Source organism: Sceloporus occidentalis, unplaced genomic scaffold (genome assembly GCF_023333645.1).
Source record: "Sceloporus occidentalis isolate IW3139 unplaced genomic scaffold, rSceOcc1.0.p SCAF_3, whole genome shotgun sequence".
Lineage (NCBI taxonomy): Eukaryota > Metazoa > Chordata > Lepidosauria > Squamata > Phrynosomatidae > Sceloporus > Sceloporus occidentalis.
Genome location: NW_028316983.1, coordinates 74,030,920 through 74,046,826, shown reverse-complemented (window position 1 = coordinate 74,046,826; position 15,907 = coordinate 74,030,920). Strand labels below are relative to the sequence as shown.

General features: G+C 42.0%; 1 protein-coding gene across 1 annotated transcript in view; it reads left to right on the top strand.

The window, feature by feature from the left end:
* Positions 1 to 15,907, top strand: part of LOC149316226 (phosphatidylinositol 3-kinase regulatory subunit gamma) — a 348,381-nt gene that overhangs the window by 89,854 nt on the left and 242,620 nt on the right. The window contains exon 4 of the mRNA XM_089515055.1: positions 9,039 to 9,170. Coding sequence (XP_089371181.1) covers positions 9,039 to 9,170 — 132 coding nt within the window. The remainder of the gene's footprint in view (positions 1 to 9,038; positions 9,171 to 15,907) is intronic.

Genomic DNA, 15,907 nt, shown 5'->3' with positions numbered 1-15,907 from the left:
TTTCAGTTTTAAAAAATGTACTTGTATAAATAGTTTTTGACAGTCCTAGGCTGAAACTTTATATTTTCTCCTTTACCCTTCCTACTTCCTATTTGTTGTTGTTGTTGTTGTTGTTCCTATATATTGTTCTCCAGAGATTGAAGTAGCTGGGACTGGATGTCTCTAGAATGGCGACAGTCCTGTTCCTTGAGGATGGCTGGTTGTAGTTTCACAAGGTAAAAAGTACAGGGAAAGTGCTGAGGTCAGAGGAAAGCTGAGGACAGCAGCCCACCCTGACCTTGGTGTAAATGGTGTATTTTTGCTTTGGGACTCATTTGCTTGTGTCCCTTGAGGGCTGCCAAAGTAAAATTTGGTCAGCAGGATGAATGTTCCATTCCGAAAGTAGCTGGTTAAAGTGTCTTGGCATTAAATGGTGGGGAAATTTGCAGGTTGCTTATTTTCAAATGCCTGGGCAAATTCACTTTCCACCCCACTCTTCAGATCAGCACTTGGCAGCATGTATAGCTTGCAGAACAAGAAAGAAGGTGGGGGTGGAGGAAAGAAACACTCCACACTGACTCTCCAGAAATGAAACCTCTAACCCAGCAGCTGGAGACACTATCTCATAGTCAAGGGTGACCACACAAGTGACCACAAACCTCATTGCAATGTCCTTGAGAAAGACTACAACCCTTGGCAGGTTTTATGCACTTGATGGCCCGTGAGAAAACTGGTAGCAGAGACATGTTGGGGATACTGCTCTGGCCAAGTATGGCACAGATGAAACGATATGACTTTTGTTTTGAACTGATTTCCCAGAAGCCACACACAGACGTCTGGGAGTGGATCTTTAAAAAGAAAACAAGCAGCATAGTGTATATGTGCTACATTTGTCAGAGCACTAGCTTGACCTCCTGTGTGTGAGGTAAAACAATGTGTTTTTTCACCACACTTTTTTGAAGACTTCCTTTCTTCATGGGTGTCTGAAAGTATTGTGGTGCCCTAGGTGTGGTACAGTTTTGGCCCTGAACATCATAAAATGAATCTCTGAATGTCTTCTCAGAAGTAAGCCGCAGTAACCACATCAGTGCATCTGGGAAATTAGGCTCAAGTCGACAAAAACTCATACTACCAATGTGAAGTTGAAGGCTTTCATGGCTGGCATCCATAGTTTTTTGTGGGTTTTTCGGGCTATGTGGCCATGTTCTATAAGAGTTTATTCCCGACATTTCACCAGCATCTGTAACTGGCATCTTCCACAAAAAAACTATCATACTACCAACTTCTCTCTTTCAATTAGTCTCAAATCTGCTACAAGATCCCTTTGCATATTGCTTTTCCAGACTAACATGGCTATGCTTTTGAATTCCACAACTAAATGTGGTGCATGTATGCTTAGGGGTTAAGTGCATTACCACGATCCATTTCAGTAACTTAGAAGCAATCTACATTTGCGAAGGACAAGTCTAATCAAAGCAGAGTATTGGGGTGGTGGTGATTAAGTGATAAGAATAAGAGATACAATGGTGGGTTACAAACCGCCCATTTGGGGCGGCCTGCACCCACCTCTTTCCCCACTGTATCGGGGCCTCAGCTGCCAGACCGGCAGCCTCCGAGGCCCCGATCTGCCGCTTTGCAGGCTGCGGGAAAGCGGCAAAAGGCCTGGAAAGGGGTGTCCTTGGGGGACGCAGAGCGATGGCGTCACGTCTGCGCCGCCTCGTTTGGAGGCGGCGCGTTCATGATGCCATCATGGCAGCAGCCATGTGGAACGGCCGCCACCATTTTGTGTGCGCGGAGTGCGTACTAGGGTTAGGGAGGTGAGGAACCACCGCCCCTTCCTAACCCTAGTACGCGCTCTGCGCGTACTTTAATGGCGGTCTGTAACCCGCCTAAATTTCATTTATCTTCCTGTGACCCATCCCATTTCATTTCATTTCAGGATCTATTCCTCATTTAATTTGTAGCTCACTTGTAGTTTACACCAATTTTGGTGGAGATCCTGCAATGTCAAGGTCCATATTCATTACTCCCAAAGAGGCAACCTCAGGAATCTTTACCATAGTATCTCAAAGGATCCTCTCCCATTTTCTTCCCCTTTTTAAATTTAAGAAATCTTAGCAGTAGCTCATTCTGTATTCTTGCTGTTTTAATGCCTCAGGACTCTCAGCAGCTAAGAGTTGTTGCCTATTTTCTAGCCCCTTTTGAGGCTCCTATTTTGCTCTGAGGAAGCCAGCCCACCAATGTGCACATGGAATTTCAAATTTGCTACCTAAAATTGGGCACTGCAGATGAAACAGCACCAACAAAAACACTGCCAAATTTTGAGATGTCTGTCACACTTTCCTAATGAGTTATGACTGGCTCCCCCTTTTTACTTCTAGTGAGCCCCCCATTTGGAATTTTTATTTAAAACAGTGCAGCCAAAACCAAAAAAAATCAAAACCACACTCTGTCAGGTTTTGAGATGTCCTAAGATATCCCAGTGAATGATAGCTGCTACAGAGAAGCAGACACTTTCCTTTTATTATTATAGATTGATATTGCTTGATATTATTTCCAGTGAGCATTCCTGCTCATAATTTTAACTATTTAGAACTGATTTAGGGACTATCAAGGAAACAGGCCTGAGTTAAGTGAAAACTTTCTGTTTGTTTCTGTCCAATAGGAAAACCAGTGGTTCAGAATCCTATTCTGGCTTTGATAAGGATCTCAAGAGGGTGTCCTTGTCATAGCCAAGTTTCCACCTCACCAGCACACCTTATATGTGTGGTATAGCCATGCTACTACTGTCATCTGCCACTTCCTGGAGTTCTACTGAATCAAGAGGGCTTACTTTTGAGTAAATACTATGGAGCTTAGCACACAGCAAAATAAAGTGACTTACCACTCCTTAATTCAAGCCAAATTTGGGCTACCCCCTGGTATTATCGCATGGCTTTTGCCACCAAAACCGTCATCTGGGTACAGCCCAGCTCCAATACTCATCCCTGAACTCACTTCAGCGGCCATTTTTCAAAGTTGGGAGCCTTCCAACTTTGAAAAATGGCAGCCAAAGCAAGTTCAGGGACCAGGATTGGAGCCAGGCTGTACCCGGATGGAAGTTTTGGGGGCAAAAGCCATACAATAAAACCAGGGGGCAGTCTGAATTTTGCTTCAAATTGGGAGCAGTAAGTCTCTTTCTATTGCTGTATGCTAAGCTCCTATGTCAGAACTTGTAACCGGGGTGGACCGACTATTTGGGCAGACAGGGCACTGCCACCTTGCTGCAAAAACTCTCTACTGACTAGCAAAAAGGTAAAAGTGTTCTTCTTACTGTGTACCTTCAAGTAGTTTCCGATTTATGGCAACCCTAAGGTGAACCTATCATGGGGGCACGATTTATTCAGAAGTTTGCAGTTGCCTTCCACTGAAGTTTAGAAAGTGTGACTTGTTCAGGCTCATCTGGCAGGTTTTCATGGCTGAGTGGTGATTTGAACCCTGGTCCCCTGGAGTCTCAATCCAGCACTCAGACCACTACACCATACTAGCTCTTATATCTTACAAACTGGGTAGCAAATTAGAAGTACAATGGGACCTTGCTATTCCCTGTGGTTTGTTTCTGAAACCATCACCAAAATCTGTTGGTGCTCAAATCCCATTAAATACAATGGCAAAGTAAAATTATGTCTCTTATATAAAATGGCAAAAAGTTTCCTTTTTGGAATGTATATCTGAATATTTTTAAGCCATGACTGCTTGAATCTGTGAATGAAGAATCCATGGATATGGAGGGCTGACTGTAGTTTGTTCTCTGTCTTGTTTCTGGTGTGGCCAGCCTCTTAGCCCACTGCTTGTAGATGCTTCAAAAATGCAAGTGATTATCAAAGTTAGACCCATATAGCTAGCAAAGAACTGTATGTTGTAGTGGGTGTGTTAGATAAAGGACTATTTTGTGTTGCAAGGGTCTCAGAAAGAGTCATTTCTCATCCCACCCTTTCCATAACACTCCTGCCACTGCTGCTGTGGCTTTCTGTCCCCTGTTTTCAACTCCTCAAAGAGCCTGAACTAGACAAGCAAGGGTGCAGACACTGGCACTCCCAGCTCCTCACTTGCACACTATGCAGTTTATCACATGAAGGAGATTGAGAGTTTATCCCGTGAATATCCCAGAAAAATTGCATAATTATGCAAAAGGATTTCACATAATATCACAAAAAACTGCCATTCAAGTGGTCACAAGGAAGCATTAATGCACAACTTGTTACTTTTTGGGATTTCAGTGACAATGCACTTCTGATATCACTTTATCTACACAATTGTGTGTGATAATCATTTGTTCAGTTACTTGCCATTTTTGCTTTATTTGCAGGATGCTTTAAATGCACTTTAATCTCTCTTTAATGCCAAAATTAGCTCTGGTGTGATAAACTCCTATGACTGAAGGGAGGGAAGAGTGCAATTGAGAAGGTGCACAAGCACATGCAGATGGAAACAGCATCCTCCTGACAGGGCTGGATTGAAACATATTGGGGCCCTAAAGAGTGTTAAGATTAAGAGGGCTCAAAATATTAAAACCATGCCACTACTGAAAAGCCATACTGGAACGATATTTGGTTTTGAGTCTGTTTCCCTTATATTATTTTATTTTTAAAATGTGTAAAACAAAATTAAATAATAAGGTAGTAAGAGTTTGCTATTGTTTTGCATCCAGACCTCCCTCATCTGTACCAGAGGTTGACAATTTCTCACCATCTGGGGGACCAGTTTTGCCCCCAGGAAACACACATATCCTTAACCAGCACCATAAGTGTCTTAAAAGACAGGAATATTGAAACCAATAGTGGCTGGAGGTCTACTTCTAATTTTGTCTTTGTTTTTTTACTTTTGAGGGGTTATTATTATTATTCCATTTATGTTGTTTAGGAAGCACTGTAACCCCCCCCCCCTTTTAAACCTAGATCATCATCTTCTGGAAGCTTCCAGGGTGAAAACCCCTGTGAATAGAGGAAGGACACTGAGGAGGCATTGCAGAGCTGCAGGCCGTAATAATGGCTTTGGAGGGGCCACATGAAGCCCATGGGTGACATTTTCCCCACCCATACTGTGAACTGTAGTTACTCAGGGTGTGTGTAAACTTTGCATCTCACCCTGTAGATGACATTGTAAACCTTATCTGTCTGCTTCTAGTCTAGCAGTAGCCCTGCCCTTCTTACCTAAAGGCTATCACGATGTTTCCTCTCAGTTTCAATTACAATTGCACTTCATAGCTGAGTGGAGATTTGAAACTAGGCTTTCCAAGACCTGGGCCAGCATTTTAATCATTATACAGTAGACACTGGGTATGTGTTGTGGTTTGGTTCCAGGACCCACCGTGGATACCAAAATCCTGGATGCTCAGTTCCCATTAGATTAGATGATGTAGTAAAACGGTGTCCCTAATACAAAATTCTAAAATCAAAGTTTGTTTTTCAGATTTATTTTTAGAATATTTTCAAACCATGCGTGGTTGAATCCATGGATGCAGAATATTTGGATATGGAGGGACTACTATACCAAGTTAGCTCCACTGCTGATGCCACATTTGGTTGTGATAGGTGTCCTATTTCTTTAGGAATGTATTCAACTGTGGCCACCAAGTGATGGGCAATTAATGTGAATGTTTGGAACTCTCACTGCAAAAAGGAGGATTCTGAAATTCATTCTGAAGTTTGTGGTGAGCAGAACACACTGTGAAATGTGCTTTTACTCCTTTGCTGCAAAGTCATGCCAGTGCTCTCATGCCAACATTCATTCCTTGAGGGCAGCTGTTCATCTGAATCTACTCATGGTCTACTCAGATTTTCAAGGACAAATGCTGAGAATCTGTAGCAGATTTCCCCTCTTCCCTTTGCTGCTGTTTGAAGTTACAGGAAGGATGACATGTAACCCAGGCATACATAGCTTCCCAGTTTCCCAGTAAGAAACAAAAATTATAATGGATTCCTGAAAATCTTTTGTGCATCGTCAATGCATATAATGTGTTTCTCATTTGAAATATACAGTTCACATCTCTCCACTCATGGTAGTACTTCTGTCCCAGGAATATCCCCCCCCCCTTTTTTTTTTTTTTTTTTTTAGTAATACATGGCACTAGAGGAGATGTAGTACTTCTCACTGTGATGTGTTCATAGCTATGATGTTTGGTTGAGGAGGGGTATATTATGTTCTTGTAGAGTCATGAGTAGAGCTTGGGACTTCACTTTTTTTAAAAAAAACACACAAGTAGGATGACCAGATCTTAGGGCCTGGCTCCAAGTCTCCAGTTTTTTAGGATTGGAAGAAGAAGAATCTCAGGATGAGAGCACAGTCTTGAAAGCTCTGTGTGTGTTCATTTCTTAGACTTGTTTTTTTTTTAAAAAAAGTATACTTTTTGCAACTGTGGTTGATGTTTAATGTTATCACATTTAATGGCATTACCAGGAGCTGCCCCTTATAATACCATCCTTGCAGAATCACCAGTCTTTGGACTTTATAAGAGGCCATTCCTATGGTTCAGGTTTGGCCCCCAAATCTTAAAGCCTGGCATACCCTGGCCCTCACAGTGCTCAGAATCTTCCAGACGACATGACCAGTGGCTATGGCCCAGTACTTACCTCTTGGTAAGTCCGGAGCAGCGGTGGCTTTTTTTTCCTCCTCAGGGAAGCCGCAGCCGCCAAACCGCATGGCATCCCTGCACTGCTTCCCTGCCAGTTACATCACGAGTGTGCCAATGGCGCACTCATGACATAACTGACAAAGCGTGACTTGTGGACACTATGTGTCAGTTACATCATAATGGCAGCGCTGCCAGTACTTGCTAGAGTTAGAGACCATGCAGTTGTCACATGGTCCCGTAACCCTACCACGGTGTGAGCACGGCGCTTTAGTGCTGTGTGTACCATGTGAATGTTAGCTAGCTGGAAAGGAGTGTTCTAGAGTCCAACAAGTAACTTTTCCAAGCTCTGCTGATGAGCATCCATTAGCAATATAATGAGTGATAACCAGCTGTGATGTTAACTGAGGAGACTGCCTTATTAAATCTTCTTTCTTAGCAGGAAAGGGCCTCTGAGTGGGAGCACCACTTCACTTGCATCTTATTTAAACATTAGCAAATTTGGGGGTGCCTCAGATACCCCAAAGGCACCAGATCCCATCTAATCTTGGAAGCTATGCAGGGCCAGTTCTGGTTAGTACTTGGGTGGAAGACTGTCAATGAATACCAGGTGCTGTAGGCTATATTTCAGAGGAAGGAACTGGCAAAACCTCCTCTGAAGTTTCCTTGCCTAAGAAAACCCTATGAAATTCATGGGGTCTCCATAAGCTGACAGGCAGCTTGAAGACACAGACAGACAGGCATAGTTTTCATATTTAAAAACATCCAAACAGTATCTGGTTTCCAGAAGAGTGAGCATGACAGAGCATTTAAATATGGGTGAGCACAGAAGACTTCAGTCCATAAACAGAGTAATTTGTTTGAATAGAAAATAGGTTTATTTATAGGCAATAGTATCAGATGACATGCAAACAAGAATGAAAGAGGGAAGTTTTTTTAAAAGTCTAGTGGAAAAGCAAACGTTCTTCCCAGATTGGTAAAAAGAAATAAGGCTCACGTTTCTCAAATTGCAGAAAGCTAGATGTTGAATAATCCATTTCCCAGAGCCTTGTTTCACATGCTAAGAACTGATGGAAGAAACTCACCTATAAAACAGAATTGTGGATACATTAAAAAAAAAAACAGGGATCTGGGCTGGCTCAGCTTTAGCAGTCAGAACATAGGTCACATTTCTCATACGTGCAATGGCTAAAATGAATCTTTTCCCCCTTGGGCATATATGTCATTGTGCTTTAAAAGCCCTAACCCTCTGCCATGTGATCACTAGTAATGGAAGTCCCCCTGTATGTGCAATTGCTTTGACACATAAACTGTTCCATGGAACTAGTGGCCTTGAGGCTGAGTTTTGCGTCACACACCTCTTTCCGTAGGGGTGACATGTAGGACACAGGGAATATAATTAGGTGCCTTTGTGGTTTGTGGTCACTTGCCATTTCTAATTGTCAGTTCTTATTTTTAGGTAAATTATAGGTTCTTTTCTAAGGAAAAAGAGACAATCTTTTGTTGATGTAATCCTTTTTAAATTATATGACCCCAAAACTGCTCATCATAAATATTTTATCTTCGCAATTGCTCCATTTTCTGTAATATATGATGGCTGTGAAGTTATTTTTTTCAGTGGCTTGTGATACCTTAAAGAGATGGAGGGAAGGGTTTTAGGTTTACCTGAAGACGGTGTTATTTATAATTAACTGTCAGAAACTTACTGTAGAAAGGTCAGGTGTTCTTTCTTTCTTTTCTTTCTGTCTTTGGCTGGGGAGTGGGGAGAGTGATGGAAATCAGAAATAGGTGTGGTTATTTGTCTTTTGTAATTCCATTGCAGGTCTGCATACTACTGTATGTATATTGATTCAGGTGCATGGAATACTTTCTGAGAATTGGTGTTGATTCCCAATGTAACACCACCTTTTTTCTTTATTAATAATTGTGTCTTTATGTGTGTTCATCCAGCAACTCTGAAACCATGACACTTGGGTATTTAAGATTCAATACGATACAAAGAGTACCATAGTGGTGCGCATCTCTGGATTATTTTGTTTTTAAAATGAACTGTCATTAAGTAGCTTGCAGTATAATCTTTAGCTGAAGTATAATCTGTCCCATATTTCCTCAAGAGAAAAGAGCTCTAAGCTTCTTCTTTTTTTATCCTGGGCCTCTAGACACTTCCAAGTTCTGTTTTCTTTGTAGGGTCCAGAAATTTTTTAATATAGTAGTTCAGAGAGAATATATGAATGAATGAATTCCTGCTTCTTTATAGTCAACACAAAAGAAAAGGTACATTTGGTACATTTAGTGAAATCAGTTTCCAGCATTAGACTTTGTAATACTGCCAAAGCTAAGTTCCTTCAGTACAAGCCATGATTGTGTTCTTGAAATAAAACCTTAATATCTTCCCTGGCCCAATGATTTATTTGAGAGATAACCATGGCTCTTTTTTCCCTCTTTTCAGACATAACATCAGTTGAACTGGACTCATTTGATGGGCAGACATTGGCTGAAATGCTTAGGTGCTACCTGAAGGAACTACCTTGTCCTGTGATCCATCCAGCAATATATAGTGAATTGCTTTACATCGTTCAAGGTAAAAAAATATCCATGTTTGGGAAATCTTGTGAAAGAAACCTGGTTGCATGACTGGAGGGGTCTGATTATTTTCTTTTTAAATTATCTGTAGTCTGATACTGGTGATATAATTGTATGTGCTTGAATGAATATGTGTCTGAATCTTGAAATCATTGTGTTGAGCCAATTGTGGTCAGCAGCACTCTAGTGCTTTTCACCGATGGTTGCAGTAAAGTTTTGTAAATGCCTCTGATGAGACATAATTCTCTGGTCAATATTACAGTTTTGGAGATGTTCAGGCTGCCTCTGAACCGCAGGCAACTTGGTACTGAAGAGGTCTGAAGATGACACCTGTACTTAGAATCATAGAATAGTAGAGTTGGAAGAGATTGCAAGGGTCATCCAGTCCAACCCCCTGCCATGCAAGAAATCTCAATCAAAGCATCCCCGACAGATGGCCATCCAGCCTCGGTTTAAAGACCTCCAATGAAGGAGACTCCACTACACTCCAAGGAAGTGTGTTCCACTGTCAAACAGCCCTTACTGTCAGGAAGTTCCTCCTAATGTTGTGGATTCTCTTTTCCTGGAGCTTGCATCCATTGCTCCAGGTCCTAGTCTCTGGAGCAGCAAAAAACAAGCTTGCTCCCTCCTCAATATGACATCCTTTCAAATATTTACCAGGGCTATCATATAAACAAGCTTCATTTATATACCGCTTCATATACTGCCTAAGCAGTGTCTAAGCGGTTTACAACTGTAAGCTAATTTGCCCCCAACAATCTGGGTACTCATTTTAGTGACCTCGGAAGGATGCAAGCCTGAGTCAAGCTTGAGCCCTTTTGCTGGTCTTGAACTCGCAACTTTGTGGTTTTGAGCGAGTGGCTGCAGTACAGGCATTTAACCATTGCACCACCAGGGTATATCACCTTGTAACCTTCTCTTCTCCATGCTAAACATCCCCAGCTCCCTAAGTCATTCCTCATAGGGCATGGTTTCCAGACCCTTCACAATTTTAGTTGCCCTCCTTTGGACGCGCTCCAGTTTCTCCACATTCTTTTTAAATTGTGGTGCCCAGAACTGGACACAATATTCCAGGTGGGGCCTGACCAGAGCAGAATAGAGTGGGACTATTACTTCCCTTGATCTAGACACAATACTTCTACTGATGCAGCCTAAAATCTCATTGGCCTTGTTAGCTGCCGCATCACACTGTTGACTCATGTTCAACTTGTGGTCTACTTGGAGTCCCAGGTCCTGGAAGGAGACGTTGTTAAGGGCTTGGAGTTAGATGTTTCATGGCTGAAAAATAGGTTTCCCAGTAGCCAGGAAATCCAGTTAGAAAGAATAAATAACATTGCCAAGATAAAGAATAACCCTCCAAGGTCTCACAGGGAGCTAATGCAGTCCCTTAGCTCACAGTTACCCACCCCTATTTTAAAACAGTTTACTGCTCCTGCCTACCTCTCCCCCATTGTCTCCAAAAATGCCAACTTGCTGCCCTTCTACCTTCTGCCAGGATAGAGTCTGTTCATTGTTATACTGGCCTGTTAAAAGGGCATGCTTTATTTCCACCTCTTCTTCTTTCTTGCTTTCTCTAGAAATGCCTAGATGCAGCTGTGGGTGATTAAGTGACTTCAAATTCAGCTCTGCTTGATTATGCTGATCAAAATATATTTATTGCCCTATATCTACCCACCCACCTCTTATGTCAGCCACTAGGAAGCTTATACTTGTGGGGCTTGGTGCTTTTCTTGAAATATGGGATGCAAGTCTTGCTATTACCTCATACCCCCATACACCTCTGTTCTCATTACTTGGTTTTCCACTTTCTATGAGACTGATGACCATTCAACTGAAAGAAAAATGTTATTTTAAAAAAACTTTACCAGAGTTTTTTGCACTCGGAGCTTTTTGCACTGGCACCTTGTCATCTGAGGATTCTGCCTGCAACAAAGGTAAAGCAATTTTTTTTCCTAATATTGGCACTGATTGGCTTTCTTTACCACTAGATCATCTAAAGTTTTCCTGATGCAAAACATAAAAATTTCTTCAAAATGTAGTGTTCTCTACCTACATTGGAGCCTGTGGCTTCACAAAGGAAGGAGACATGCTGGATTCCAAGAAAACATCTTCCTTGAATTGCCAATGGACACTAAATTTCCTTGACTTTGAAAATCTACCAGTGACTGCATGGCCAAAGGGGGAGGTGCCAGCCTGCAGATAGTCTTTCCTACCATCTGAATTAAGACCAAAAACAGAAAATGCAGGCCTATGACTAATATCTTCAATTTTTTTAAAGAGGCCAGTGTGACTTCAAGAGCTTGCAACATGTACAATAATTGTGCATTTTGGTTGGCCCAAGAAAGGTATCAGCTTGAATGTTATATGGTTTGTTATATGGCCAACATGGCCATATATTTTTCATATTTGTAAAACTGAAAATGCCTTCCCATCTCTTCTACAGACTAAAGGACAATTTTTTCATGTTTGTAGGGTGTACATTTAAGTTTTTAAAAAATTAAATAGTGATTGCAGTGGCTTGGAGCTCCAAAAATGATCTTTGGGGATTTCATGTGGCTCACACAGTTTGGAAAAGTTACCTTTTGGAGTATGACTCCTAAAACCCTCAATGGCCATGTTACAGTACAGTCTGACTGTGAACTTTATGAGATGCAACTGTACATTAGTATGTGGAGGACTTTGTCTTAATGTCCAGCCTATATATGACTTGAAGTTACATGTATTCTTCATCCAACGTTGTTGTTTTTTAAAATCATCATCAGCAGTAACAACAAGATTTTAAAAAACACGTGCAAAACAAACACAAAAGGCTACAGGTTTTAAATGGAGAGGGGAGAGAGTCTCCTTCACTTTCCAGCCTTTCCCCCACTAGTCAAAACTGTGGAGTATATCACATGGAGCTTTCTATGGGAGCTCCTTGCGAGGTACTGCCACAGTGATTCCAAAGTGACCCCTCATTTTGGTGAAATCAGAAAAAAAGTGACTTCACAGAATTTGCTTCCAAGCTCACTTCAATTGCACTTCAAATTGATCTGGTGTGGAAAACCACTCTGATGTCACCCCCCCCCCTTGGCCCCCTGTGCCCTGCTCCATCATTCTCCTCCTCCTCCTTCATGCCATCTCCTCCTCTCTGCCAACCTGCCGCCGATCCCATCATCCCCTGCATCCTCCTTCACCTCAATGAAAGATGACAGCTAAACAGGGGGCAGGGAAGGAGGACAGTGTCCACAGCCCCACTGAGCATGTGCAAGGGTGCCGATTCAAATAATTGAACCCTCAAATTATGTTCCAGTGTGTTAATACAATGTATACTTACTCCCCTTTGGTTGAATCCGCATCACGTGACTTGCTTGGAATCGAACTGACTCCACTTCCCCCTCGATTTGGAAGGGTCAGAGAAAGGCAAACAGGTGTGGTAAAACATCATATTTTAATGTGAATGTGCATTGCTAGACAGGAGTGACTCCGGATCTGGTGTGAAAAAACATGACCTTTCACATGGCTAGAACAGAAGTGACTGCGGATCTGAGCTCCACCCCCCTCCCCCCACACACACACACGTATGATAAGGGTCTGTGTCTGCTATTTTCCCACCATTATGGGAAGAAATAAGCATTTAGTTTCCTTTGCTGGGCTACCAGGCAGGAATGGCAGCATTCTGCAGTGCACTAGATACTGCTGCCAACTAGTTGCTTTAAAATGTGCCAAATATTCCTGTTTTGCAAGATTTCCTTTCAGGTGCATATTGGATTACTTTTTACATGTGTTCTAAGAACAAAGGAGATGGCCTTGGCAAACTGGGTTTGCTGATTTACCTATTATTCAGTTTGATCCCCCATTTTCCTGCATTGATTCAGTTACAATTCATTGCATCATTCATGCCCTTTAAAAAAATGAAATGGCAAAATTAAAATAGCAAAGTGGAGGTGAGCCATGTCTCTAGATCTACTTCGAATATTCAAAATTAATAGAATGCCTATGCTATCAAGAATAAAAGCAGAGATATCAAATGGTGGGCATAAGATTTGTTGCTAGTTAGAGCTGTGCCCTTTTTGGCCTAAGACTGGTATAATTTCATGTGACTCACCTATACTGTAAATATTTCACATTGTTTGGTGAAGTGCCTGAGTATGCCGGAGACAGTAGTCTGGCAGAGATTTCAGGGCCAAAACTTAAGACCTGGAGATGACACCTTGTAATGTCACAAGAGCTGGACCCTGGCAATGCTACAAGTTGATGTCATTAAGTAGTTTTACAGAATACACTAATGAAATGAAAAACAAACACCTAATCTAAGTACAGTCAGCCCTCCATATCCACGGATTCTGCATCCATGGATTCATCACAATCACATCTTGTGACGTTACAAGAGCTGGGCCCTGGCAATGCTACAAGTGTGATCTGACAAGGTTCAGCCCTGGCTGATGTCATTAAATAATTAGAATACACCAACGAAATGAAAAACAAGCACCAAATCTTTATCTCTTATGCTGAGATTCCTCCCCCTTGCCGTGAGAATAGGAGAAGAGGGGCTAGGCCCTGAAATCTGGGAATACTAGTGGATAGCAGCCAATGCTCCACCCAGCATCAGTCACTTCTTGAGCCGGAGACAGCCTGGGGAGGGTTATGGCCTTGGAAGAAATTACAGAAGGAGACTGGAAACTGTTAAGAGCTCTGTCCAAATTCCAGTTCACATTCTTCCTATTCTTAGCAGACAGGGCGCATCAGGAGACATGGAGCTGCCTCAAGCACTGAAAAGAATATAAGCTTAGATCGTGCATATTACTCCAGGCCAGAAGCCCAAGTGGCTGCCAAGTCCCTCTGATACTGGCCTAGAAAGAAAGTGTTATTGTAATATTTTGGCTGAGCTGCCTGGTAGGTTTCTACTGTAAACGAGTACTTTTTTGGCTTTATATGGGCATAGAAAAATCTCTGGGACCTTTTTTATTTTCGTTTTTAGCTCGACATCTTGGAAGCCCCTCTTCGTTCTTGTGGTCTCTCTCTCTCTCTCTCTCTCTCTCTCTCTCTCTCTCTCTCTGTGGCCCTATATAAAATATGTTTCCATGCTTAGATTTGGGTTTTAATGAAATTATTTGTTGGAACCAACTGGCCAGATACTTGAAACAGTGAAAGTTAAAAGAAACAAAACTTGGAAGGAAGACTCATTTCTCAGTTATCAGGAAGAGAATCTCAGCTACTTGGTTCCAAAACCCTTGTAAAATACATGCACTTTTAATTTTAAAAATGACTATAGGCATGTGGCTTCTGAGCATCTCAGCCTTCATCTGTCTGTGTGTACGATAAATGACATCTTCCCATAACCTATGAAGAAAAGAGATAGTTTGCCACTTAGTTTGCATACATTATTTGTAACTGTCTTCTGGATATGCATATACATTGTCTGTCAAATTTAGAGAAAGCTAATAGCTCACACTGCTCTAATGTACAAAAAACATGCACCCACCAAACAGATGGTTGATGCTGTTACTTTTGCCAATGCCAGTTGCCTGTGGGAAAGGATGAGGAAGCCTGGATCTTTTCCTTCTTCCCTTCTAAGCAGGGGATTGCTGCTGTCAAAAATGATAATGCCAAGCACTTGCTCAGTGCTCTGCAGGTGGGCCTGATCCAGGAACAGAAATCATCTGTGAGTTGCTAAGCAGTGGGGAGCCAGTGTGCTATAGTGGTTTGAGTGTTGGATTATGACTCTGGAGACTAAGGTTCGAATCCACGCTCGGCCATGAAAACCCACTGGGTGACCTTGGGCAAGTCACACACTCTCAGCCTCAGAGGATGGCAATGGCGCACACACACACACACACACACACACACACAATGAAACTAGCCAAGAAACCTCTATGATAGGTTCACCTTAGAGTCACCATTAGAAGGAAGCAACTTGAAGGCACACAAAACACACACACACACACACACACAAGCACCGGATACAGGATTATCAGTACCATGCTAGCTAGCACCTACCTGCATTAATGGAATAAGAAGCCATTTTTGTACACAACCTATACATTTGGAAATCTACTTTTATAGTCAAACCATCATCCAGGGTGAAAAACTGACTCAGAGCAAGGTTCTTAGGGTATTCATAGGTATCACTTCCAATAATTAAAATAGAAATCTAAGACACACCCATATTAGTCTGGAAAATCAGTATGGAAAGGGATCTTGTAGCACCTTTGAGACTTACTGAAAGAAAAGCACTGGTAGCATGAGCTTTCCTAGACTTGAGCCTACTTCCTCAGATGCATGTTTGGAGTGGAGAGTCTAGAGAGATGCCTATATAAGCTAACTGTGTGTGAGATTGTAAATTGAAATTCAAAAGCTTGTGGGTATGGAAATGAGGTGGCATGTTTGGTTTTAACTATGATTGTTGGGGGACTAAGGCAGGAGAAAGGAATTTGCCCAAAGCCAAGGAAAGCAGATAACCACATGGATAAGTATTGAAATATAGTGTGGGAACCAGAGAGGAGATGAGGCACCCTCATCAGGAGGGGGGAGGTTAAATAATGTTGTCTGATTTAGGGCCCTTCAGCACTTTACACTGGGCAAACAGTCCAGTCCCTGCACCCAGGGATAAACGGATATAAATCGAACATTAGGAATGGAAATACACAAAAACCAGTTGCAGAACCCTTTTAATCTATCTGAGCATTCCATCTCAGACCTCGGAACAGCGGTCCTGAACAAAATAACTACAAAGGAAGATCTGAAAGCGATATA